The sequence below is a fragment of the Ailuropoda melanoleuca genome, chromosome 12 (genome assembly GCF_002007445.2).
Source record: "Ailuropoda melanoleuca isolate Jingjing chromosome 12, ASM200744v2, whole genome shotgun sequence".
NCBI classification, from domain to species: domain Eukaryota; kingdom Metazoa; phylum Chordata; class Mammalia; order Carnivora; family Ursidae; genus Ailuropoda; species Ailuropoda melanoleuca.
The window spans coordinates 63,411,588-63,437,590 of record NC_048229.1 but is presented as its reverse complement, the minus strand read 5'-3'; the positions used below and the strand labels follow the sequence as shown (position 1 = coordinate 63,437,590).

The following is a 26,003-nucleotide window of genomic DNA, read 5'->3' as shown; positions in this document are numbered from 1 at the left end:
CAATATGGGCCTTGATCCCAAGACCCTGAGATCATGATTTGAGCTCAAACCAAGAGTCAGTGGCTTAAGTGACTGAGCCACCCAGGCACCCCTGTCCCTGGCAATCTTGGGGCAGTGGGCATGGCCTCCCAGAGCCCAAACCTGAAAGTCCTGTGATTGGGACAATGGTTGTCCTCTCAGTACCAGAGAGGACCCGTGACTTCTCAGGCTGCTGCTGCAGGAGATCTGAGACCTTGGAATAACCTGGTTAAGAGGAGCCCAGTGGAGACCAAGACTGAATTTCCTACCAGCCTGGAGGGTGGGGGCTCCCAGTAGGATTTATACTTGATTTAAAGAAATATAAAAAGGAGATATTTTGTGCTATGTATTTTGCTCTTACACTTCACACTTTACATTATGGGGAAACCTGCATATTTACTTGGGTATTTGTTTGTATCTGTCTTTCCCTTAGCCTGTAATCTCCCTGAGGGGCAGGGATCTCGTGAGTGCTCCCCATGGAATGTCCAGTGCCCAGCACATACTCGCAAAGTGTGCAGGCTGACCGGGGTTCTCCCTGAGAGTGGTGGTCTCCGGAGAAACGGAAGGGGGTCGCGTTTGGGACAAGTTAGGATTTCGAGAAGATAGCTGTGGAGTGGGGCGGAGGGAGAGTGGGTTGTCGCGGACAAAAGTTGAAAGGGAATGGGGAGAGGGGTTGGCTGGGGTTCCAGGGGTCCCTGGTGAGCCCCGCCCCGAGCCTCGATGCCCGCGCTAAGTGACGCAGCGAGGTTTGGCCGCTGTGGGGCGCCGTAGCCCGCGCCGTTGCCAGGGGAACGGGCCCAGCGCCTGAAGAGTTCCAGCCCGCCTCGGCCTGGCCGAGCCGTACCGCCAGCCTGCTCCAGCGGAATCCCGAGGACTTGCCGGCACAGCCTCCGCCGCGCGGCCCGGAATGGGGCCCCGCCCCGGGCTGAGCCGCCGCCTGGTCCCGGGAATCATCTCCGCTGCGAGGGTCTGAAGAGCTGCCTCCCTGGAGGGTGGACGGCCAGGCGCGGGTGCTGAACCACTGAGTGACCTTGGCAGGGCCGATCTGGCTCGGTCGCCGCGACGCGCAGGTGAGAAGCCCCCATCGCGGTCCTCACCTGGAAACCTGGCCTGAGCCACGGGGTTGTGGCTGCCCCTCGCTCGGCCGTGCTCTGCGCTCACCTCGGCCTGGAGCCCGCGGCCTGGGCTCCAGGGACCCGGCAGAGCGCGGCGCTTCTTTCTAGCATTCATCAGGTTCACGAATCTGCGTTGAGCGCCTACTGTGTGGCAGGCGCGGGGACACGGAGGACTCCAAGAAACGGCGCGATCTCCAGAACCTACGGAGTATTAAGGGGGGGTGGGTGCTGGCCCCAGATAGAAGACTAAAGTGATTTTAGGTCGAGATAAGTGCTCTGGTGATGTAATGGAGGAGGCGGGGGTGGTGGTCAGGCAGGGTCTGCTGTAAAACGTGACTTTGAAGCTAAGATCTGAAGGTTGAAAAGAAATCAGCGTTGAAAGTAAGGTAAGGGTGTTTCTGGAAGAGGGAAAAGCAAATGCAAAGGTCCGGAGACAGCAAAGTACTATTAAGGAACAGAAAAGGGGAGGGACGCATTGAAGGGTGTAATGGGGGTTTCAGCTTTATCCCAGCAGCAGGAGGAAACCATTGAAAAGTTTTGAGGAGTTTGAAATTTTGAAAAGCACACCTTCCTCTGGCTGCTGTAGGCAGCGCGTAATGACCGCACACCAGCAAGTCAGTCGAGGGCCGTCCTAATTCCGGCAGTCTAGCTGTGTCTCCTAGAAGAAGTTAGTCCCTCTGAGACCCAGTGTCTTCATCTGTGAAAGGGGCATTTGTTCCACATGTTGTTTATGAGAGAAAGTGAGAGACCAGCCCATGGAGACCAGTGATGGAGGTCTATGAGAACAGTTTGAAATGCTAGGACCTACTCACAGAGTTGTGAGGGTTTATAAGTGAATTCTGTCAAAGCACTTAAAGCAGTGCCCGGCACAGAAAAAGTACCCTCTACATGCTGGTGATGGCCAGTATCACTGGAACGATGTAGGGGAGCAATGACGGAGGCTTGGATTAGGGTGATGGCAGTGGAGATGGTAAGAAATGGCTTAATTTTTCTTATTGAAGGAGTGTTGGATTTAGAGATAGGTGAAGGGTGGTCTCTGCTTTTGTGGAACTGGTGGTTCACTGTGGGAGATGGGTTTGTAAACAGATAATCACCATGAGCTACAATAAAAGCAACATGGGTGCTTAATTAGGCAGTTTTTTTTTTCCTTTTGTTCTTCTTACTTTGTTTTGTCACAACTTTGTTCTTAACGACTGTTTCTTGGTGGGTGTTCCTCAGGGCTTGCTCCTACAATCATGTGAGTTGGTTTCTTGGTTAAAATCAACAACCCTTGGCTCCTCTCATTGGCCTTGTTTTCACTCCATGTTGCTCCCTTCTTCTTGTCCCCTTTCCCTGGCTACACTTTAATCCCAAACAGTTTGCAGTGGTTGCTTCAGGAGGAGAATGGCACAGAAAATGTTTTCGGACCATGCCAACTCAGGAATGATTGAGGTCTCAGGCTTTTCTTGCTCTGGCATCAGACTTCTGCATGTTGCTTATGTGAGGAGCCCAGCTGCATCTGAGACCAAGGACTGGAGAGGACTATGAAAACAGCTTGAAGTTCCAATTTATTTTCTGGGCATTGTGGTGATGTGTGTCTTTTAGTCAAACTAGAGCCACTTCCCAGAATTTTAAGGCCAGAGACTTCTCTGGCACCTGTGGGGAATTTTAATAAGCAAATTAGTTGCCCCCAAACTTCTTTTATAAATGACTTTTCACACTGTAAAACAGTGTGCACCATGCAGCATTTTTTTCCAGCTCCTGTTTAGGTTTAAACTGGGCATCTGTTAAATCTTAGTGAAAATTATTTTAAAAGCAGGTCCGGGGGAAAAAACCCTGAAAATTTGGTTAGAAGTATCCATAGAAAATCATTCATTATGGTGGCAACCATAAATCCTCTAGCTTTTCTTAGCTGAAAAGACAAGATGCTTGTGAGCAAAACCATCCCGTGGTGTGCACCTTCCCTTTGGGTTCTGGAGTCACGGGAAGCTGAGCTGGCCTTTGGCCGAGGACTGGACTGAGGTCCTGCCCGGCAGCTCCTCTGTTGTGCTGCCTGGTGGTCTGGTTCCAGCTTTGTCAAGACCTCCTCACAGCTCTGCAGATGAACTGTTCAGAATTGCTTTCGAGAGTGAGAAAGCATTCAACTAAAACCGAGCACTCTTTCTGCATCGTTGTTAGGTGGGATTTCCTTGTTTGTCAGGCGTGGTACAGGGCTCTGGAGCCCACACACACATTGGGTCCACATGGTAGCCCAATGGGGCCGGGAGGGTAAGAGGTGACACCCCTCAATTATTTGACATAATTTTTTTTTTCAAAAGCATTAAATGCATGTGGTAAAAAAAAAACTTCAAACGGTGCACAAAGCAAATCTCTCTCACCCCAGCCACTAACCCTCCTTCCCAGAGGCTAGCTGCCCGTGTTTGCCTTCTCGTATTTCTTTCCAGAGAGAATCTGTGCAAATAGAAACTTACACATCTATCCATGCCCCTTTGTTTTTACTCACTTGGGAGCACGCTGTACAACTCACTGTACCACATCTTGCTTTTCCACTTCACTGTGTATCAAAGGTCATGTCATCCCTCCCTGTTTTGATGTTCTACAGCGTTTCATTGTGTGGATGTGCCACAGTTGGTTTACATTGTTTTTTGTCCTTTATTATTACAAACAAGACTGCAGTGGATCTTCGAGTACTTTGTGACCATATGTAAAAGATAAATATCTTGAAACGGAATGACTGGGCCCAAGGGTATATGTGTTCTAAAGTTTGGTAGACATTGCCAAATTGCCTTCCAGTTTATTGGGTTTTGTGTTTTTTTTTTTTTTTTTTAAGTGAGCTCTACGCCCAACATGGGGCTTGAACTCAGCAAACCTGAGATCAAGAGTTGCGTGCTCTATTGACTGAGCCAGCTAGGTCCCCACCCCCCGCCCCAGCTAACTGTTTTGAAAGCTGAGTAAAGGAGACACCCAAAGAGGTGGCTCTGAAATTTGCCTCCGGATTGCCCAATCTGAGTGACAGGGCAGGAACCAGAACCTGGCTGTGTCTCCAGGCCTAGCCCTCTTGCTAGCTCCAACCCACCTCTCTCTGTTGGTGGCTCAGGTCCCCAAGCCCTCAGTCCCCCTTAACAGCCCTGTCTCTTCTCCTCTGACCCTATCACTCTATCCTCCCAGTTCAGTGGCCTCCCCCTATGAACGCTCTGCGCTCTTCGGTAAGTAAGTTGATTCTTTCCTGAAATTCTCAGACATCTTGCGGGAATGCAGGGGTGCCCGCAGCCTCTCCAGGGTTGCTACTTTTCACTTCAGTCTGCTTGTTTGGACGGTGCTATTCGTGAATCTCAGAACAGCATTCCCAAATTTTTTTTTCCCCCTGGTGAGAGCAGAGGTGGGCAAGAGGGAAGTGGATCAGTCATTTAACTATTCTACAGTTCATAATGAGAACTGGAAATATTAAGAGTTCCCTCATTTAAATCAGGCATATAAATTAAGGCTGCCTAACTTTCTTTTGAAAATGCTATTTTAGGGTTTTAGCAAGTGGGTGTTAACAGGAAGAGACTATTGTCATCCTAGCAATGACCTTCACCTTATTGGGACAAGGGAGGGGCCTGTACAGCCCCTCCAGCCCATCTCAGAAGCTAGGTGGCTCCTTGACTTACCAAGGCGGTGGTGACCTTTGGCCGTAACACTCCATGGGGCCTCTTCGCTCTTGTCTTTCGTCCATCTCCACCAGTTTAACTCTGTGGTGTGTTCTGTGGCAGCACAAGGTACATGAAAAATCTTTTACCAAGGTCCGTATACCTCTCAGCCCACCAGAGTTGCAGCTGGGGACATTGGGTGGTCTGAGGGACCTTGTGGGCTTGACCTCCATCTCCTGAACAATTCCTCACAAAGCTGCTGGGCTGCTGCCTTCCCTGGCCCACTCTGTTGTGGTGTCACCTTTCCCTTCTTGCTCATGCCCTCTTCCCCACTATGACTAGAAAGCTTTGTAAAGCACCACCACCTTTATGTCATTCCCCTGCTTTAAACTTCCTTTGACTCCTGGCAGCTCTTCCGTATACCCAAGCTTCCTTGCCTGGCCTCCTAGGCCCCATGGGATCTGATCCTGGGGCTCCTCAGGGCTCAACTCTCTCTGGATCGGCCCCCCTACACCATCCCCCCATGCACCCTGTGTTCTATCACACTGAATGGCTGGCCCTGGCAAACCCATTCACCCACTAACCTCATGTCTGTCTGGGCTCCCAGAAAGCAGGAGCCTGGTCTCATCTGTGTTTACATTTGCAGCGCACTCGGGGCTGGGCCCCCACAGTGCTGACGGGGCCGATGTGTGAGTGCAGAGGCTGGCCAAGTTGTCTGGGAGCAGAGCCGTGCATCTTTCAGTCTGGTCTCCTAGAGAAGTGCTGAGAGGGAAGAGACAGCCAGAGAAGTTCCTGGGTCTGGTGACAGTGCTTGGTCTCATCCCTGCTTGAGAGGCCCCTACCTCTCAGCCCTTTTCATCAAAGTCTTTTGGGCCAAAAGAATTTGTAGCCACCAGCCCCACAAGGGAAAACATCATCAGTTAAGAGCCTGCCGGCCAGGTTCTAGGGGCAGGTGGCATGCCAGCTTGGGTGTCCGCTCTGGGGTGCTGCGCTGCCACAAGGGCTTTAGGCCCTATAGCACCATCCCTTTGCCCACAGTCTCAGGTGAGTGGACCCTCCCTGGGTCAGTGGTCCCCTGGTTTGGAGTCAGAGCCACCCCCAAGGCCTCAGATGGTGACTCCTCCCGCTTCAGGTAATTGGGGAGGCAGCAGCCCTGGGGGGGTCCCTGTGGCCATTGCCAGCCCACTCTGGGCAGCAGGGACTTGTCAGCCATGTGCCTCTGCTTCTTTCTTTAGAAACTTCAAGGTGTAGGGCTGCAGCGGTGTGAAGAGGGCAAAAGGAAAGCTGGGACTTAGGGCTTCCAATTCATGAGTTCTCTTCGAAGTAGTTACCCTGGGGATGGTATCACTGGAGAACTGAGGTGCAAGCCGCAGGGATTTGCCCTTGAGCAGAGTCACCCAGCTCAGCTGTTCACAGGGCTTCACCTGGGGACCTTTGTTTCCAGAAATCAAAGACAGATTTGCTACCTCTGGGGAGCACTGAAAATGAAGTGGTACCAGTTCTTTTTGTTTCATTTTGTTTTTAGATCCCCTTTGTCCCTTTGATCAAAGGTGAGATGGTTAGAATGACTATCCACTGGCCCAGCTCTCACGGCAACATGTTTCTTGGGACCACTGGTTTAAGAAAGCAGCTTCAACCAACCCCATGACGTTGAAAATTAACTTCGTAGAATATCAGATGCATCAGCCTCCCTTTGGAGAGATGGGGACAAGCCAGAGGGCTATTTTAAGGGTAATTACAGTATCTATCATTTAGGGAGCATTTATGTGTCAGGGCCTTATTTGTAGGGTCTCTGGTCTGTACACAGCCCGGGTAGCCATCCCTCCCCTCCGTTTTTCAGATGAAGAAACTCAAGCCACTCAGCTAGTAAGTGCCAGGACTTGAACCGAGATCTGTTTCCTCCAAAGCTGGGGCTCTTTATTCACCTTTCACTGTTTCGTATTGAAGACGAAGCAAATGACCAAGGGATTCCACTTGAGTCCCTGAGAGAAAACTAAGGCCACTCCATTTAGCTTTGAGATGAGGCTACTCAGAGGTGAATATGCCAGACTTGACTTGCAGGAGGCTCTGAGCCTCTGGTGGGGGCGCTGGGGTGGGAAGAAGGTCTGCATGGTGGCTGTGCAGATTGAGGGCGGGGCAGAGCGGGCCGGATGGTTTGGGTGGGCCAGGATTCCAGATCATTTACTGCACCCACATCTCCCTTTACTTCAGATGTTTTCAAGTCAGCAGACATTTACTGAGCACCTACTATGTCCAAGGTATGTTGTGGGTGCTTGGGGGAGGGGAGGTGGGGAACGGGGGTGAATGAATCACAGTATCGTTGCTACCCTTAGGAGAAACTGGCATAACAGGGGGCAGACACGGGGATGACACAGTATTCTGAGTGGCAAAGTGACTTGCCCAATAAAGACTAAGCAGGAGGGCCCCCTGACTCTGCTTGAGGCATCAGGTAAAGCTTCCTGGATGCTTAGACTGGGCTCTGAAGGTCAAGTCACATTTTGCTGGGCCAAGAAGTGAGGAAGATGTTCTTGGCTGATGTGCTGCGGGGGTCTGCCATATTTTCTGGCATAGTCAGACTCCCTGGCCCACGGGCGTGAGCTCCTGAAGGGAGAGTCCAGCTTCCTGGGTTTTGTCCACTGCTCCCGGCCTTCCCACCATGAGTTCTGAGTTGGCCTGTCCCCCCAGTTGTGGCACTGCCGGCCCAGGCTCTAGTCTCGCTTCAGGCCCAGAAGATCCTGGGGGTGGGGTTCTTCCTCCTGGAATGACAGCACACCCTCCCTGCCCTACTTGTAATTCTGGCCACCAGGCAGGTCTTAGACTGAAGGATGGTGGGGTGGGGGCTGGGGGAGTGCTGCCACCTGGTGGTCTGCCTCTGGAAGAGGGCTGGCCTTCCCTGAGGTCTCAAGTGAGTCAGAGAGCCTCAGCCCACCTTTCGGTTCCCAGTGCATGGGGCCCGAATTTACCTGGAGAAACGTGGTCGTTGCTGCTGCTGGAGGGAAGTGAGGCGGGATTCTCCCTTCTCTGTTGCATGCTGGCTCCTCCCCAGCCAAGAAGTCTCAGGCACCCCTTCTGAGGCTCAGGGGAGATCGTTTAGGGTCTGCCACTGGGCCCTGTCCTAAAGGGATTATGTGCTGGCCCAGGGACAGAGGCCAGACCCCCCTCCTGAGCACCCATCTTCCCTGTTTCCCCTCGCTAAGAGTAAGGGGGGCCTCTCTGACATGCATTTGGGCCTCAGGACAGAGGTGACTAACAGAATCAGCATGTGTTCTCACTGCTCTGGCCTCAGCCTGGTATTGTTACCAGATGAGAACATGTCTTATTGGGTTTAACTTTGATCGCTGTGGAGACAGAGCACTCCGAGTAACAGGCAGCCACACTGTGTCCTGAATAAACCCTGGTCCCTTATACCTTGTCCTGGCGGGGGCTGGGGCCAGAGCTTGCTCTAGGGCTGTGAGAGNGAGGGGCCCCCCCCCCCCCCCCCCACGGACTGTCTTGGTTATGCTAGGGCGCTAGTTCCCCGCCGAGTTGCTGGGAGATGGCCTCACGTCCCAGCCTGCTCCCCCCTGCTGAAACCTGGCTCAAGGCATGGGGTTCTGGGCTCCAGCCCGGGGCCTCCTCAGGCTAATGCTCTACTTTTTCTTCCTCTGCAGATGAACATCTGCAACAAGCCCTCCAACAAGACAGCCCCTGAGAAGAGTGTGTGGACAGCGCCCGCACAGGCCAGCGGACCCTCCCCGGAGCTGCAGGGCCAGCGGTCCCGCCGGAACGGGTGGAGCTGGCCCCCTCACCCGCTCCAGATTGTGGCTTGGCTGCTGTACCTCTTCTTTGCTGTCATTGGCTTTGGGGTCCTTGTTCCCCTCCTGCCTCACCACTGGGTGCCCGCTGGCTATGCTGTATCCTTGGGCAAGTGTGGGTAGCATGTGGAAGAATTGGGGCAGTGGACAGGGACATGGCAGGGGCCCTAAGCTCTTTCTCCAGAGCCTCTGAGAGTGCGGGCAGGCCCCTTCTCTGCCCAGGAGGACCAGTGGCCTGCCTGCCTGGCCTCCAACCCCTAGTTGACCTCTCTGCCTGATGGGGTGAGCAGATGGACCTAACGTACCTTGGAGCATTTAAAGCCCACACAGCTGGGAACCTCATCAACTGAGGTACGGCAGGAGTGATCACGGAAGAAAGCCTTAAAGCTAATTACGTCCAGAGCTCGACAGGGGTTAAATTAGGGAGTAATTATTCCATTTACAAAAGACTTTTCCACTTTTCAAAAGAGTATGTAGAATTCTTTTACATACTGAGTTTCCTGATGTATTTAAAATGTGGTTTTATGTACGGTCAGATAATTACACTGTCCCTGGGACTGTTTAGGAGCTCATTGGTTTTGTAAATAAGACTCTTAGGGTGAGGTTGAATTGACAAGAGGAGGGATAAAGATGCCCTGGAGGCTCCTGGGAGCAGTGACAAACACAAACTTGCATGAGCCTGGCAGTGTGACTGTTCCCGCCTTGGCCACAACTCCCAGCAGCAGGGGACATGGCTACAAGGCTGGGAGATTGGGGTGCAGCAGGTGGCCATGTGCCCGTGTCCAGAGGGTGCCCCGGAGAGTGTGCCCTGGTGTGTGTGCTTCATGAAAATAAGTTCTTGGGCTTCTTAGGGGAGGAGGGCGAGAGTGAGCTGAAGGAGGTTAGCAGGGATGAACTTGAAAGCTTTGGGCAGAGAGTCAGCAGCTGAGCTTGGTCACAGCTCAGCCCTTTTGGGGCCATACCAGGCTGAGCAGCTTCTGCCAGCTCTCCAGTTCTCAGCCTCCTCCTCTGTCTGACAGGAAGAGTCCTGCAGGCTTCCCAGAGGACAAGGAGCATGCAAGGGTGTGTGTGTGTGAGCACCAGAATGTGTGAGCTAGAAGTGTGAGCGTGCTCTCTCAGGAAACTGCAGAGCCCTTGGCTGGTGAATGACAGGGACAGGTGTGTGGAGAAGGACTCTAGAGAAGGTTGTCCTCAGTCACCAACAATGTCACTGGGGTGCTTCCTGGTTCACTAGGGCCCAGGGCCTAGTCATCAGCTCTGTAAATGGAAAACTGGACTTTCCCTCAGGTGACTAACAGGCCTTGGTCAGTGCTCTTAAGTAGAATGCTTCATGAAACATTCCTTCCGTGATCTGGAATGGGCACACCCCTCACTCAGGATTACCTGGGTTTCTGCCACCAGGGTACCTGGGAAGCCAGGTTAACAACCACATGGTTGGAGTACGTGCAGTCAGAGCAAATAACAGTAAACAAGAGTAACAGCGTTTTTTGAGCACATATGTGTACCAGGCACTGTGCCATCCCTGGTACGTGGACTATGTCATTCGATCCTCATAATAATCTGTAAGGCAGGTGTTCTCTGCACTTTACTAATGAAGAAATTGGGGCTAGGAGAGATTGACTTCCTGAGGTCACACAGCTGATACCCACTGAGGCCAGATGGGCTGCTCAGGCAAGCTGACTCTGAGGCAGTGGGATGGTTTAAGGGTTTTGTCTTCACATCCATTGGTTTGGGCAGTGTGGAGGCTCACGGAGCCACCCAGATTGGCACTCCCATTTCCAGGCCTGGCTGCTGCTTCTTCCTTCCATCAAAGGGACCTTTCTTCTGCAGGTTTCCTCAGGGCCCCTGAGGAATGAGGTAGGCTAATGGTGTGTACCACATACCCACTTTGGGCCTGGAACTGGCCTGGGCCCTAGTGTTGCTAAGAGGAATAAGACAGAGCCCCCGCCCTGGGTGCTTAGCCTCCCGCTGGAGGAAAACCTTGTAGATTGGAGAGTGTCACATGGTAGGTGTGGGGGTGGGAGCCTTACAACAGATTATGGGTGGAGGAGGAGAGCCCTCTAGACCAACATCTTCATGGGCCCAGATGGATGCCTGACGTGTGCCTGTCCTCTGTGGCTGCCTCTCCAGGTACTCTTGGCTCTGCCCCTTTCCTTCATCACCTATATCCAGTCAGTCAGCAAATCCTGTTGATGTTACCTCCCAAATACCTATCAGACTTGCCCTCATTCCTCCCCACTGACGTCTGCCCCTCTGGCCTAGGTGACTGTTTTCGTTTCCAAACAGGTCTCCCCACACACACTCTCACTTGGGCCAGTCCATCTGTGTCTATCTGTGTCCCTGCAGCCAGAGGCCCTTTCAAAATCCAAATCTGATAAAGTTGCTTAACATCCCGTAAAGGCTTCTTCCTGCCTTAAGGAATTACATTCAAGATCCTCAGGGCTCTCTGGGTTCTGGGTTCTGCCCATCTCCCCTGCCTCTTATGTTCTTTCCTCTGGTGTTCTCTGTTGTGACATCACTGGTCTCTGGCTGGAAGGCTTTTGACTCTCTCTACCCAGCTAAGTTAGAAGTCTAGAACTGGCAGCCGATGGGGAGGTTTGGCCTACAGATCTTTGTTTTGTTTTGTTTTTTTTATAAGTAGGCTCTATGCCCCATGTGTGGCTTGAATTCACGACCCCAAGGTCAAGAGTTGCATGCTTTACCAACTGAGCCAGCCAGGCGCCCTCAGATTTTCATTTCTTTTTTTTAGGTGAGATTTTTTTCAATTGGGGGAAAATTAACACACAAAAAATGGGCAGTCTTAAGTGCTCCTTTGGCAAGTGTGTTTTGCACCCCCACACAAGTTGAGGGAGGGGCAGAAGGAGAGGGACAAGCAGACTCCCCGTGGAGCTCAGAGCTCTACATGGGGTTCAATTCCAGGACCCTGATATTGTGACTGGAGCCGAAGTCAGACGCTTAACTGACTAAGTCACCCAGCTGCCCCTGGCAGGTGTGTTTTAAAAATTATTTATTTCTTGTCAACATTCAAAAAATGAGATCTCACATAAAAATCCCGATTTCTGGTTCCTTTTGAAAAGCCAGAATTTGGTGACGTGTGCCCTCATTCCTGCATGGCAGCAATGAGCTGAGCTGGAACCACACATCAGCCACCCCTCTGGCTGGGACTCTGTTTGCTCCCAGTACGCAGCCTAACCCCTCCTGTCCACGTTCCCTACCAGGTGCCTATTGTCTATTCCTCTACAAGTCTCAGCTGAGATGATACTTTCTCAGGCAGCCTTCTGGATCCTCATCAGACTAGATGAGGCCACGCAGTTTCTCCTTAGTCCCATGAACTTCCTTAATTGTAATCAACCCATTATGTGATTAACATATATATTTTCGGGACTGTGGGCTCCTTGGGGTGAGGGACAAAGTCTGTCTTGCTCCTGCCATTAGCCTTAGGGCCTGGCGTAGAGAAAGACCTCAGTGAACAGTTGAATGAATGAATCGGGGTGGGGAGGGGAAGAAGTGTTGGAGCAGGCAGGAAGCTGAATGTTTGCTGAACATTCAGTGTGTCTGAAGAGAGGCTGGAATGGTGAGGAGTGGTACTTTAGCTTGAGAGCCATTGAGAGCCACTGTAGAAATTGAAGCAGGCAAGGTTTTAGGTTTAAGCTATTCAGAGCTCACTTTGGGACCAAATGAAGGGCAGGCTCAAGGGCGCGCAGACAGGAGGAAGAGTCAGGAGACTATGGGATAACCTAGGGAAGAGGTGAAGGCCTGATGTACAGCCAGGGCTGGAGGGACAGAGAGGTTATGATGGGCTATGGGACTCGTGTAAGGCTGTGGTACAGCACTTTAGGGCAGAGCCTTGCTCATGCAGACATGTATGGAAGTTTGGCCACTGGGAGGAGGAGGAAGAAGGAAAAAGGAGGTTGGGCAGCTGATGAATGGAGGATGAATGATGGAGGGATGATGTCTGCCTGGTTAGCAAGAGGATGGATGGATGGACAGATGGATAGATGGCGGATGGCTGCCTGAGTAGAGTCTATTGGTGAATTTTTACAGATTTAGACTTTGCAGCAAGTTGTCAGCATACTTGTCCCCAGCATTTGGGCTAGTCATTGAGCAGATAGGTCCTAGAAGATCTGTGTTTCAGCTCCAGAATTAGTCATGCTGCCCCTGGCCAGGCCCTGAATATGTCAAGTCACCTCAGAACCCTTAGCCCTAGGGTTCCAAGTAGCTAGACTCCAGTTGGGGAAGTGGTGGGTGTATGAGACCCTGTCTACAAGTGATTCTCCATCTGGCCCAGCTGCTGAGAAAGGATGGCTGCTTCCCTCTCAGAGCTGACTTCCTATGAAGGCAAGAGAAACAAACTTAGAACTTATATTTTGGGTCCCTCAACCTTAGAGGATAATCTCCTTCAGTCTCACGTCATCATTTAGAATCTGAAACTAGATCATCTGGATTCTGAGGTCAGACCAGCGAGCACCTGTGCCAGTCCTGGAGCAGTGAGGCCAGAGCCCTGCGGTTGGGCCCCTCAGTGGCAGTACTCAGTGGCTTGTGAGCTTTGTGACCAGATGGCTCCTCTCTCCCATCTGGGGCATGGGTATGCTGAAGAGGTCTGACAAGGAAGCTCTTGTGGGGCTGGAGGTCAGAGGTGGCACAGGCAGAGGGTCTCTGCATGAGGGAGTCACATAGAGATAGCCAGCTGTTGTCTAGCTCCAAAAAGTTGGGGAGGGGGGCTTCCAGCCGGCAGAGTGCGGAGTGAGTCTTTAACCTGCTGGGCCAGTGCATGGGCGCCATCTTTGCCGGCCACCTCGTGGTTCACCTGACCGCTGTCTCCATCGATCCAGCAGATGCCAACGTGCGGGACAAGAGCTATGCAGGGCCCCTGCCCATCTTCAACCGCAGCCAACATGCACATGTCATTGAAGATCTGCACTGCAACTTGTGCGACGTAGATGTGTGAGTGAGTGTGGGCAGAGGGTGTGCGTGGGTGGAGAGTGTGCCCCGGGAAACTGCCAGCGGGCGCTCAAGGCAGAGAGGGGCATGCCCAGGGCTTTGGAGTTATCCTGATGCCTCAGAACCCTCGTGTTTCTCACAGTCAAGAATCTTGACAGAGTGACAGAGAATTGGGTGAAGGAGAAGGAGATTGGAAACAGAAGATGAGGAATGGCATTTCCAACAGTTAAAGTAGGAAACATTTGGCACTGCCACAGACTTTTCTCATGACTAACTCTGCCAGTAACCCCTTCATCCCCCATTTCTCACAAGCATTCCCAGAGAGGGGCAGGGAGGGGAATTAATGCTAGAGTACTTACTATGTGCCAAGTGCTTATGAGCAACCCTGCAGGGTGGGCAGCATCTTTCTCGCCTCACAGAAGAGGAAGAGCCCAGTGGTGCAAAGGGCTGAGAGGCCTGCCTGAGGTCATATGGCTATTGGGTAGCAAAGCCAGATTCACAACCCAGCCTGCCTGGCTCCCAAGCCCATACTGTTATCTTCAGTTACCCATGAGGAATCTGAGGCCCAGAGACGCCAAGTGACTTCCTCCAGATCACACTGTTAGTGGGAAGGGGAGTCAGAATATGCAGAGCCCATACCCCCTTGGCTGTTCCGGACTGCCTCCCTAGGCCCCTCCCTACCCCCCCTGGAGCTTCCAGCCTCAGGCAGGGGATTGGGAAAGGGGGTATGGTCCAAGGCTAGCTCCACATTTCCAATCTTGAGATCCAGCAGCCTGTTGAAGGGGGTGTGTCCACAGAACAGAGGAAGAGCCAACGGCTTTAAGGCACTGAGGAGTTTGGTGTCAGATGATCCTTTCCTTTGCTAGGCACCGGCCAATGCACTGTTTTTTAGTGGGTGCTGTGGCAGCGGCTACCCACTCCGTTCTGTTCTGGGGGAGGGGGTTGCAGCTCACTCCTCCACACCCCTTTGGGCTTGCATTCCTAATGTGGCCTCACCTCATCTGACCCCCTGCAGCGAACTGCTCACCTAGATGTCAGCTTGCTCCGCTTTCTTTGGCTCCCTTTGGCTAGGCCACACAGACAGGTTTTCTGGAGGAATGCCAATAAAATTCCCATAGACTGCCAGGGAAACAGGGACTCAAAAATGGAGATGTCAGAAAAACCACTGCAGGCCCTGGACCCAGCAGTCTTGCTCTCTTCTGCTCCCTGGTCCCACACCTGCATTGTCTCCTGGCGCGGCGCAGGGGTCCTTGCTTGGAAAGGAAACCTCATTTTCGTTTCATACCACGGTCAAGCAGGTGCGCAATCCCAGAGTGGGAGAGTGTTATGCCTCCCGACCCTTCCTTCCTGCCTGAGCCCCTGGCCCTTCAGCAGAGGCCTCCTGTGGGTGCTCTGCTTCTCAGTGTCGCCAGAGGGCGTGCGCGCTCCCCTTCGCCAAGCTCCACGGTGGAGCCGAGGGCCGGGCGAGTAACCGCTCCAGGTCTGGCTTCCCGGTCCCTGGTCCTTCCGCCGCCGACTCTGCTGCCCAGCGGCCCGCGGGGAAGTGCGGGAAAGCTAGCCCACCGTGTTGTGCCCCTTCCACCCCTTCCCTCAGGAGCGCTCGCTCCAAGCACTGCAGCGCCTGCAACAAGTGCGTGTGCGGTTTTGACCACCACTGCAAGTGGCTCAACAACTGCGTGGGCGAGAGGAACTACCGGTGAGAGCGGGACACGGCCGCACGTTTGCCTGGGGTTGCGTGGGTCTGAGTGTGAGCCAAGGACCCTGAGTCTGCATATGGGGTGGGGCAGGGGTGGGGTGCTTAGAGGACCTGTAGCTGGTGTGCATTAGTGCGTGCTGCTCTGAGGGTGAGGCTCCTGATGGCTGCTGCCTGGGACTGCTGAGCGGAGGTTTGGGGTCTTCTTCCTGCTGGGGCGGCCGCCCAAATTAATCTTTGCCCTAAGCCATTGACTGCAGGAGGAGTTGGGGCTGTGGGGTCAGAGGGCTGGGTCCCCCTCCCATCCATGGGCCCTTCTGAGTTCTGGGCCCTTACCCAGCTGGAGCACCTGGGTGCTGACAGCTGCCCATGGCTGGGCCCAGGCTCTTTCTACACAGTGTGGCATCTGCCTTACTGGGTGTCCTGCTCCTCGTGCTGGTGGCCACTTATGTCTTTGTGGAGTTCTTTGTCAACCCCATGAGGCTGCGCACCAATCACCACTTTGAAGGTCAGTCCCAGCTCCAGGCCCACTCCCACCCTCTAGCCCTGGGCCTGTTCCTGTCGCTGGTCGTAGCCCCATAGTTCACCCAGATGAGCAGTCTGCCTGTGCCTTGCAGTCCTGAAGAATCACACAGATGTGTGGTTTGTGTTCCTGCCCGCTGCCCCTGTGGAGACTCAGGCTCCTGCCATCCTGGCCCTGGCCGCCCTACTCATCCTTCTGGGCCTGCTTTCCACAGCCCTGCTGGGCCACCTGTTCTGCTTCCACATTTATCTCAGTAAGTCCCCCCTTCCCCCCCAAACGCTCGCTCGCGCGCGCACACACACACACCTACATACACCCACACCTGCCTTGCAGGGGGATAGGGGTCCCTAGGCCACAGGGAGGTACCAGTTGTGCTGTAGAACCCTGAAGCCATGCTCCTTCTCAGTACTGGCTTTCTGTGGTAGCCTGGTCTCACTTCATGGATTAGTGAATTTGGGGACAGTGGTTTCAGCCTGGGGCTGGGTACCCTCCCTTTCATTCTGAACTCTAGGATCCCCTTTCCACTGCATTGAGCCCTCTCCTCACCCCCTCAGTGTGGCACAAGCTCACCACCTATGAGTACATCGTGCAGCATCGCCTGCCACAGGAGGCAAAGGGGGCCCACAGGGAGCTCGAGTCATGTCCCCCCAAGATGCGGCCCATTCAGGTATAGAAGTGGCCCAGAGGGCTAAGGGGGTGGGTGATGGGGCCTGGGTGTGGGAGGGGTGGTTGGCTGTGTAGCAAGCAGCAGTGATGAGACAGGGCAAAGGGAAGCAGGCCTGGAACCGCAGCTGGAGTAGGGGATGCTCGAGGCAATAGGAGCAAGGCCAAGCCTACACTAAGCACGTATCTGCTTGCTCAAGTGTGGGCAGAGCCCGAGGGAGCCCTGTGTTTCCCTGACCCCATCTACACTCCTGTTCAGGCTCCAAGCATGTGCTGGAGGGCGGGAGCCTGAAAGTAGGCAGGTTGGGGCTGCAGAAGAGAGAGGAATGGACCAGCAAATAGGTCACTAGGATGGAGCCATCAGTTCTCTCCACCCGTGATCCTGAGCCCTTATACCCATTACCCGATTTAATCCTTAAAAGAGCCCATGAGGCAGGTAATGTAACTGTACCCATGTTGCAGGTGAGCCTGTTGAGGCCAACAAGGGTTAAACAAGCTGGGTCTGGGAAGAGTTAAGGTCTTCACACTCTGAAGCAGAAACCCTCCAGCCCAGCTACTGACCAGCCTATCCCCATTCCCACGTCCCATGGCTTCCTGAGGTCAGCAGCTGGGGGTGGGGGAGTCCAGTTCTTGGAGCCCCCAGGGACTGGGAAGGCAGGGGGCCCAGGCAGGCCTTGCTGGGAGGGCTGAGCTCTGGATCCCAAGTCCTCATGGCAACTAGACACAAACACAGGCTGGTGGGCGGGTTGGGAGAAGGCTTGGGACCCCGCCTCTCCTGTTGTCATTGCCAGGGATGGGTCAGGCTGCCAGGCCTGGGAGGCCCGGGGGAGTGCTACGTTTGGTGGTGGCCCCCCTGCCACACCACCATGTACATAAATTGGTGCCTGGCACTGAACCCATGTAAGTGCAGTGGCAGCCATCCCAGGAGTGGTCGTCTTCTCCATCCCCACTTCACAGAGGAGGCAGGCACAGAAATGTAGGCAGGAGACTTTCTCAAGCTTCATACTCAGTACCCATTGAGGCAGGGCCAGCCCTAGGATGCTTAGACTAGAGGGCTCTAGGCCCCTGCCCTGTAGTCACTGCCTGCCTAGGCTTTGGAGTCAGGTGTGGCAGCACAAGCAGCAAGGGCATTTAATATCATCTGCATGAGACCTGAGGGAGGCCTCCCCAGGGGGAGGAGGGATGTGCTTGTCCCATTGCACAGAGGAGAGTGCTGAGGCCGAAAGGTACCATTTACTACTCAGGAATGTGCACATTTTGAAGGTCTCTGTGAGAGGATCCTAGGGACAGCTGTGATGAGGTGAAGGACGTTTGAGTGGAGACACCTTGGTATACCCTCAAACTTCCCCAGCTGGCCAGGGCCTGGCTCCTGTCTCATCCTGGCCCCTCAGGCTTCTGGGACTATCCTCTGCTGCTGCTTCTCCCACGCCTCCTGCCTCACCCCCCTTCTGGAGCGCAGGGGCACTAGGGTCAGCTTAGCCCCTTTCTGCTGGGCCTTGGAGGGGTACTGAGTCCACCCTGGGGAAGAGGAAAGATGTGGGGTGTGGATTACCTTGAGGTCCTAGTCATTACCTTGAGGTCCCAGTTCTCACCACTGGCCTCTGACTCCTTCTTTTCCAGTGTTCCTCTGCTGAGGCTGTCACCCCCACACTACTTTCCAAAGGGCTAGCCTGGGCATTGGTTGGGCATGAGGCTTACCCTGGGCTTCAATCTCTGTATCTGTGCAGCCAGCCTGGGGCCGGCTGGGCTCTGTCCCCCAGATCTGCCAGGGCCCTGTAGGCGGCCTCCCCACCCCCACCCTGAGCAGGAATGCAGGAGGGGCCCCACTCTGGAGCCGTTGTCCCCAAACATAGGCTTGTTTTAGAGACAGTGTTGCTGTTACAGTGTCATCTCTGCATTAGTCAGGACGCCTGGGTCTCCATGGAAACGACTTAGAAGCAGGCGACAGCTGTCCTGGTGCCCTCCCCCACCCAGTGGGGCGGGGCATTGTCCTGGCTCTACCCAATGCCCTCCATACCCGGGTTGGCTTTTTCCTAGCTTTTGTCTCCTCATCTGCAGTTCTCATGGGCATCCTGTGTGCTGGGTGGCAGACCAGCCCACTTCTGTGACCTCCTGGCCTCAGGTCCCTCTGCTTTCAGGGGTTGGGTCTGCCACTCCCAGTGTGGCTGTGAGGATCAGTGACTAAAGTAGACACAGAACTTGCCTATAAGCCTGATCCCAGATGTGGCTGTGGTGCTGTTTTTTTTCCTACTTCTTACTGCCTTCTCTTTTGAGGTGGGGGAGACCTCCCATCATCCCACTAGCCCCCATCACTGCCCCCTCCCCCAGGTAGCCAAGATTGTGGCCAGTACCCTGAGGACTCAGCTCCGGTCCAGTCATGCACACAGCCTCGGGTGCACACCCCGGCATATGAATGGGGCTGGCCAGTCTTCCAGCCAGGGAAAAGATCAGTTCAGAGACTGGAGCCCTGGGAGAAGAGAGCAGCAGGAGAGGGTTGCTCTGAGAGCCTCTTCCCCACCACCCACCTCGGCCAGAGCAGACTGGCTTCATTTGACCTATGAGGCTGGGGGCTTCCTGGAGGAAGAGTTTGACTAGATGAAGTAAGGAAGACGGTGGGGATGGGGTAAGGTCCAGAAGTGGGTGTTTTAAGCCTTGGCCTTCAGAGGGATTTTCCCAGCATAGCTGGGAAGCTTAGAGGACAGTCATGGTCCTCTGCACCCAGACTTCCCAGAGACCAGTCTGAAGGGGATGTTCTGTACAGGATGGGGAATTGTATACAGGATGGGGTGGGCTCAGGACCCAGAAGGCCTTGGATCCACACCTGGCCCCCCAGCCTCCCTGACCCCCACCTTCCCCAGGAGATGGAGTTCTACATGCGGACCTTCAGCCATGTGCGCCCAGAACCCCCTGGCCAGGCCAGGCCTGCCACAGTGAATGCCAAGTGAGTGCAACCTGGGCATGTGCCACCTGGACATCTCTCATTGGCATAGCAGGGACATTCGAGGTGGGAGAAAAGGGGTAGGATAAGGCCAAAGTATAGGTCTGGGTCCAGGCTGGCATGCCCTTGGACAAATCAATGCCCCTTTCTCTCTGTGTGCTAGGAAGGGAGGCTTATTTCGGTACTTCCAGTGGGGTGGGATTTGAGGGAACAGTGGCCATCCAGCGATTACCCTTCCACTTTCCCCTCAGTCTTTCCCAGTTCTTTGCTACCCGAGGCCAAGTGGAACCCCCACCACCCTCCTCCCCAGAGACTCGGGCTCTGCCCCCCCGGATCAGACCCCAGGTAAGGGGAACTGGGATGGCCTCCCTGCCCAGGAGGAAGGGGATGGGAAAGAAGCCTCTACCCTGCCCAGCTCCTCTGCTTCTTTGGGTGATGTGGAGTCTAGGGAAGGGGCACTCAGGCTCTCCCCTCTCTCTGCAGAAAAAGAGGAAGCGGCGTGTGTATAAGGTGCCAACCTCTGGGAACTTGGACCCTGAATCACCGCTGCCCAGGCTGCCGGGTGAGTGTGTCTTCCTGACCCGATCCTGAGCTCTGAGGGAAGGAAAGGTAGGGCCCCGAGAGTGTCACAGCCCCCACTTCCACATTTTCCTCCATCCCCGCAGGGCCCCGGGCCCCAGGCCGCAACTCTAGCTCGATGTTGGATTCTGCGGGCGCCAGCCCAGTGCACGCCGCTGGGCCTGCAGGAGCCTACCACTCGGCGTCAGCCGAGTCCATGGACGAGATTCCAGTGGCGCAGACGCGCCTGGGCAGCGCCACTCTGGCTGCCCCTGGGGGTAGGGGCCAAGAGCCCGGGCTGGCGTTGCAGGTGCGTACGCCTGCGGTTTTCGTGAGCCCGAGCAGCGGCGAGCCCGGGGCGCGGGGCGGCCCGGAGGCTGGCCTGGCTTAGTCGGGTGGAGAGGCAGGAAGGCCGAGGAGGAGCGGCCAGCCCGATTCTCTATGCAACACCCCCACCCTCGCCGCACCGAGTGCACTTTAGGAGCCCGTTCGGTTGGCGGGATGGGACCCCTTACCCCACGACTCAGCAATACCCGCCCCACCGGCCCTGATGCTCCAATAAACTTTTTTTTTTTTTTTTGTAATGCTTTTGTGGACTTAGTGCATACTTTCTTAATGGCGAGGGCCACAGGCCATCCTGGAGCTGGACCGTGGTCAGTCGCCCTAGGCGCGGGGGTGGGAAGGGCTCGTACTTTGAGTCACCACCCAGATTGTTGTATGGAAAGGTACACGTGGACCGAAGGCGCTCAGGTACAGGGCTCCTGGTTGTGAAAAGTCCTTGGAAGGCTGCCTGGAGGAGGTTATTTTTCTTGAAGATAGCGTTTATCCTTAAAGAGGGAAAGCAGGCTTTGGGATCCAGAGGCAGCAGCGGGGGCAGAGACTTCGAGGCCGACACTGGGGTAGAATGGAAATAAAGGAGTACATGGACCCCAGAGGTCCTGGAGCTTTTCCTGCAGTTGGGATGGCAGTCGGTGTACCAGGATTCTGGGGCTGGGCACTCGTGATTCGCTCATTGTTTCCTCCTGCTCCCAGTGCTCCCGAGTTGTGGCCTGGGGGTCCCACACATTAATTGGAGAGCTGTGGCCTTGAGCCAGCTCTAGACCCCACTGTCATTGAGGGAAGGGACTTCTCGCTCTTCTCCCACCCCAGCTCCCCCCACCCCACCCTGCACCCCTCCCAACCCCCGCCCGCTCCAGCTCCCAAATGGCCTTCTGTTGCAGCTCTGGGAAGCTTCATCTCCCCTGTGGAGGTGGGGGCCTGCTTTGAACTTTGGGCGAAGCCCCGGATGAGGCTGTTTTCCCATTAGGGGGTCATCCAAGGACGTCGAGAGCTGCAGAGGGCCGGTCTCCCCCAGCGCGAAGGCGGTAGAGCTGCCCTGGGAGCTGCGGGATATGGCTTTAGCAGTAGCTCCGCCCCCGCGGAGCGCGGAGGGGGCGGGGCCCGGTGGGTGGGGCCAGCGTGACCTTGGTCATTCTCCCGCCGAGACAGCCCTGGGGGTGGGACTCCCCGTCTCTATGGAGACCGAGAAACAGGGGATAATACGGCGGAACCGCCCGGGCTGCAGTCCCGCCCCGGAGCCGGCAGGGAGCAGAGCTTTGGAGCTGCCTGGTCTCCCGTGTCCGTCGGTCCGTTCTTGCGTCCTTCTGTCCATCGAACACGCACCGCAGGAACAGCCACGAAGTAGAAGCAGGTAAGAGACCTAGGCTCCGACCACCCTAATTCGTATCCTGCATGATAAGGAAGGGGGTGGGGTGGGAGCGCCCTGAAAGGGGTTCCAACCCCAGATGGTACCGAGCCAGCCGAGCGGCCCTGCCCTGGGCCCCAGGCGTTCCTCCCCCACCAGCTCGCCCGGCTGATTGATGACTCCAGCTGTCCCAGTGGGAGCCAGCGGGTGGCCCCAGTTCTTGGGCGTGGCTGCTGCATCCTTGGCCTGCAGACTCCTGGGACTACGGCCTGCGACCTGGCTCCACCTGATTAGTACCAAGAATCCTCCTTCCCACAGACGAGAGCGAGCGCTAAATGCAGGATCCTTCCAGTCAGTTGGGACAAGCATCTATGCTCCGCAAGCTCTCTCAGACTTTACCCTTGGGTCAGGTCTTTGGATCCCTGGTGGGAGGTCGAAGTGTAGAGAGAGGGAAGGAGAGTGCTGTGTGGACTGGGATTGTGGGCTCACAGGGTCATTACAATGTAGGGGTTCTGGGGGACCCCAGTCCCAGAAATTGCAATTTAGGGATTGGTGAGGATGGTCGCTGGGAGAGGGTTTTCAGTGTTAAGGCCAGTAGTAAATGTAAAGGGGGTGGAGTTCTGTAGGGGCCCAGGCTGTGATCACTGGGGGGCTTATGATAAAAGGCAGAGGTAGATGTTTGCTGAGCACACGACTGAGGGTGTGGTCAGGAGGCTGCAGTGGAGATGGAGGGTGTGCTCAGGGAGTCTTAACATACAGACTCTCCGTGCAGTACCTGGGAGTCTGGAAATGCAAGTCTGTGGATGTGGACATCTGGTGGGGGGGGGGCTTCAGGGAGGGTTGAGCATGAGGCCAGAAGACTGTGGGTGTGTGGACAAGGGTAGGCTTGAGGATGTGGTCAGAGGCTACAGGTGTATGGAGAGGGGGTGAGTTGTGAAGCTCTAGTTAGGGGGCTCAGTGAGAGCATCCACGGGTATGTGGATGGGGCTCCTAATCCCAGGACTAGGGTGTGTGTGGATGGAGGCAGCTGCAGTGGAGGGCTGAATGTGTGGTCAAGGAGTCCTCAGTACTGGGCTGTGTTACATGGAGGAAGTTTCAGTGCAGGGCTGAAGGTGTGGCCAGAGGACTGGGGGGGGTGCTGTGAGGGTGTAGGAGGGACACTTTAGTGCAGGGCTGAGGGTATTATTGGTGGGTTTCTGTACAGAGCTGTTTGTTAGATGTGTGGGGGTGGGTGCTGAGGTAATGGTCCAGGCCCTCAGTCCTAGGGCTGGTTAAGGGTGTGGTCAGGGGAATAAGGCTGAGAATGTTGAGAGCCAGGGCTGAGTGCATTCAGCTGTGGGAGTGTGGACTGGTGTGACGGTGCTCAGGGTGTGGCCAGGGGCTTCCATAGAGGACTGAAGGGGTAGACACTGGGGGAAAATGCTTCAATGTAGGGTGTAGGTGTGAGGATTATAGGACCAAGACCATAGTTCCAGTCACCAACATGCCTCTCGGAGGTGGCTCATAACTCTACAACTCCTACCCATGCTAGTCCCCAAATCACCTGCTGCTCCTAAACTCTACAGACTGGGAGGTTACAGTGCCAACGGATGGCAAGGGGCCAGGCAGCCACGGTTGTGCCCCAGGCACTGGGAGTGCTGGTGTGCCGCACCCGTGGGCCCCAGTTCCCTAGCCCAGCCCAGCCCAGCCCAGCCCAGCCCAGCAGCACTGGGAGCTTCTCTCTGAGCCGCCCTGACACCATCCTGCCCTTAGCAACATTCTCCAAGTAGCACTACCCTCCCTTAGCAACTGTCTCCAGGCTTCACAAACTGTGGCCAGGCCAGCCCCAAACTCTTGCTCCCCTCATGTTTTTGTTTAACAGCAAATAGTAACAAGGTCCTGGCTGGGCCAGCTGCACCCCTGCCTAAGGCATGCACCCCTGCTCATGCTTTGGCTCCCTTCTCAGCCTGGGCTGGGTCTTGCTGGATCCTCACGACCCTGACAGAGACCCCGTCCTCACTAAATACCTGCCCAACCAGCAGCCTGGCCTGGCCCTGACCTAGCTTGGCATGGAACTCCCAGGGAGGGGGGCCAGCTCTACCACCCTCACTTCTACCCAAGCAGGCCTTGTGCCAGGGCCAAAGCCATGGCCCCAGCTGCTACCCTCATAGTCTTTCAGGACAGTGCCACTCTGTTCCCAGCCTGGTGTGGGCATCATGATTTCATCTTCTGAACTCCGCTCTAAGCCAGGGCTGGCATTAAGTGACTGCACCTTTCCTCTCGGGGCTCTGGGGCCCAGGGACACACTGAGTGCTAGCTTCTCTCCCCAGGCAGCTCCATCTCCAATTCAGAGGGTATATGGCATAAGTGCCCATAACTCAGACCTTGGTAGGTGTTGAGGTAGAGGCAGTGATGTTCTTTCTGTGCCTTGGGGAGGGGAGGCACAGCTTGGCTGGGAGGTGACTGAGGTGGGTCCTCCCTACAGGGTGGCATGGCAACGAGCACAGATGTGGCTGGGCTGGAGGAAAGCTTCCGCAAATTTGCCATCCATGGTGACCCCAAGGCCAGTGGGCAAGAGATGAATGGCAAGAACTGGGCCAAGCTGTGCAAGGACTGCAAGGTGGCTGATGGAAAGGCCGTGACAGGGACGGATGTCGACATCGTCTTCTCCAAAGTCAAGTGAGCCCCAGGCAGTCCTTGCTTCTGATGTTCCCAGAAGGTGGGGAACTGGGGGGCTGGAACCAGGGAAGACATGGAGAAGGGGGAAAACTCATGGTGCCCACCTACCTGGCAGGGGAAAGTCTGCTCGGGTTATCAACTATGAGGAGTTCAAGAAGGCCCTAGAAGAGCTGGCAATGAAGCGATTCAAAGGGAAGAGTAAGGAGGAAGCCTTTGATGCTATCTGTCAGCTGGTGGCAGGCAAGGAACCAGCCAATGTGGGCGTCACCGTAAGTACCCTGGCTGGTCTTGAGTGGCCACTGAGGGGGATATGGGGAATCACGGCTGGGGGTGGAGGTCTGGACTCCCTAACAAGGCATCCCTGGGGGAACAACTCTATCCGAACAGAAAGCAAAGACAGGAGGTGCTGTGGAACGGCTGACCGACACCAGCAAGTACACAGGCTCCCACAAGGAGCGCTTCGATGAGAGCGGCAAGGGCAAGGGCATTGCTGGACGTCAGGACATCCTGGATGACAGCGGATATGTGAGTGCCTATAAGAATGCAGGCACCTATGATGCCAAGGTGAAGAAGTAAGGCCTGGAAAGGCCCCCAGTGCGGCTGCCTCCAGCAGAGGCTCAGGCCTGGGCCTAAAGGGCACGTGGAGCAAGAGAGCCCTGTCCCCTCCCTGCTGGACCTACCACCCAGCGCTTTCTGCCCAGCCCCACAGGGCTAGCCCACCAGGCCTCTGACCCAGACTGCTCTGCGTCCCCTTCCCCTTCCTCCTTCCTCCCTGACTTTTGGCTGTCTGGGGAGAGTCTGTGCCTATAGCCTCACTGCCCCAACCTAGCCCCTGGGCATGGCTAACCCCTGCGTGCTTGCTTTATATTTAAGCTGCTGCTCTGGCCAAGTGCCTAATTCTTACCCAGACCTCAATAAAGACACCTTTTGTACCAGTGTGGCCTGGTCAGGTTTATAATAACGGGGTTAATGACATTCACATCCTGCTGACCACTGTGTTACCACTCACTTGCATGTCACAGTTTTCTGATCTTTCCACTGGTAACGCTGCCCAGAAAAAGACACACCCCAGGCCCCTTCCATTAGCACAGAGCCAGACTGCCTGAGGATGCTCCTTGGGGGAATCTAAGGCTTTTCACCTCAGCCCTGACCCACAGTTCTAACATCACAGCTTGCCATCCTATTAGGGTTCAGTTTTGGCCTCTCCAGGAAAGAGGAATGAGACAGCAGACTAGGCCTGGCCCAGTGCCAGGCCTCAGGTCTATGCCTGCTTATAGGTCCCCACCTTGATGGGGCTACCAAGGTTAGTTTTTTGGGGGGTCTAGCGCAGAAGGTCAGAAAATGCAAGACCAGGAATATTGTTAGAGAGTAGACAGTCCAACTCCCTAATTTTATAGCTGAGGAAACCGAGGCCCAGAGAGTGAGGGGGCTTCTGCAGAACAGAGCCCAGAACAGTGCCTCTTGCCCCAGGCCAGGCTTTTTCTAACAGTAAGCCCCAACACTGATTTCCAAAAATGGGGCTGGATGGCCAGTGACAGAGCCTGGCACCCCAGCACCAGCCTTTGGCATGTGAGCAGGGTGTCCAACGGTGAAGTGGCTTCTTCTTGCTGATTAACTCACATTTGTTCAACATCCCAGGTTGGGAGGAGGGAGGGGAAATCTCTGGTCCACCAGGACTCCTGGAAGTTTTCAGATCAACCTTTTTTCTTCTCTGAGGCTCTGGGTTAGTTAGGCCATAACTATTCCCAAGCCCAAGGCTTTGGGGCCAACTCTCCTTCCTTCCGGCTGACAAGCGGGCTGGGTGGGACTT

General features: G+C 55.0%; 2 protein-coding genes across 9 annotated transcripts; both read left to right on the top strand.

Moving 5' to 3' along the window:
- Nucleotides 1-784: 784 nt before the first annotated feature.
- ZDHHC1 (zinc finger DHHC-type containing 1) lies at nucleotides 785-21,406 on the top strand. 8 transcript variants are annotated; one of them, XM_034672456.1, is made up of 14 exons: nucleotides 786-1,088; nucleotides 6,267-6,472; nucleotides 6,582-6,776; nucleotides 6,953-6,999; nucleotides 8,392-8,634; nucleotides 13,304-13,479; nucleotides 15,071-15,172; nucleotides 15,553-15,677; nucleotides 15,787-15,945; nucleotides 16,247-16,359; nucleotides 19,214-19,296; nucleotides 19,545-19,638; nucleotides 19,777-19,855; nucleotides 19,959-21,105. In XM_034672456.1, the coding sequence occupies exons 4-14, from the start codon at nucleotides 6,991-6,993 to the stop codon at nucleotides 20,240-20,242; spliced, it is 1,467 nt and encodes a 488-aa protein (XP_034528347.1). In that variant the 5' UTR covers nucleotides 786-1,088; nucleotides 6,267-6,472; nucleotides 6,582-6,776; nucleotides 6,953-6,990; the 3' UTR covers nucleotides 20,243-21,105. The 8 variants fall into 8 exon arrangements, 7 of the variants coding, with proteins under 7 accessions (XP_034528348.1, XP_034528347.1, XP_019654424.1 ...); XM_019798865.2 differs by lacking the exon at nucleotides 6,582-6,776; XR_002142523.2 differs by lacking the exons at nucleotides 6,267-6,472; nucleotides 6,582-6,776 and adding an exon at nucleotides 21,340-21,406 and having other exon boundaries at nucleotides 787-1,088; nucleotides 19,959-21,215.
- On the top strand, nucleotides 21,394-25,131 carry TPPP3 (tubulin polymerization promoting protein family member 3). The gene is made up of 4 exons (XM_002918415.4): nucleotides 21,394-21,541; nucleotides 24,000-24,193; nucleotides 24,309-24,462; nucleotides 24,581-25,131. The coding sequence occupies exons 2-4, from the start codon at nucleotides 24,006-24,008 to the stop codon at nucleotides 24,767-24,769; spliced, it is 531 nt and encodes a 176-aa protein (XP_002918461.1). The 5' UTR covers nucleotides 21,394-21,541; nucleotides 24,000-24,005; the 3' UTR covers nucleotides 24,770-25,131.
- Nucleotides 25,132-26,003: the final 872 nt, after the last annotated feature.

Bases quoted from the DNA above. Each gene is read 5' to 3' on its own strand.
- ZDHHC1 (XM_019798865.2), top strand. The intron at 13,480-15,070 runs GTGAGTGAGTGT...CCCTTCCCTCAG, and splicing joins AACTTGTGCGACGTAGATGT to GAGCGCTCGCTCCAAGCACT. The intron at 16,360-19,213 runs GTATAGAAGTGG...CACCTTCCCCAG, and splicing joins CCAAGATGCGGCCCATTCAG to GAGATGGAGTTCTACATGCG.
- TPPP3 (XM_002918415.4), top strand. From the start codon at position 24,006: ATGGCAACGAGCACAGATGTGGCTGGGCTGGAGGAAAGCTTCCGCAAA. The intron at 24,194-24,308 runs GTGAGCCCCAGG...CCTACCTGGCAG, and splicing joins ATCGTCTTCTCCAAAGTCAA to GGGAAAGTCTGCTCGGGTTA. The intron at 24,463-24,580 runs GTAAGTACCCTG...CTATCCGAACAG, and splicing joins CAGCCAATGTGGGCGTCACC to AAAGCAAAGACAGGAGGTGC.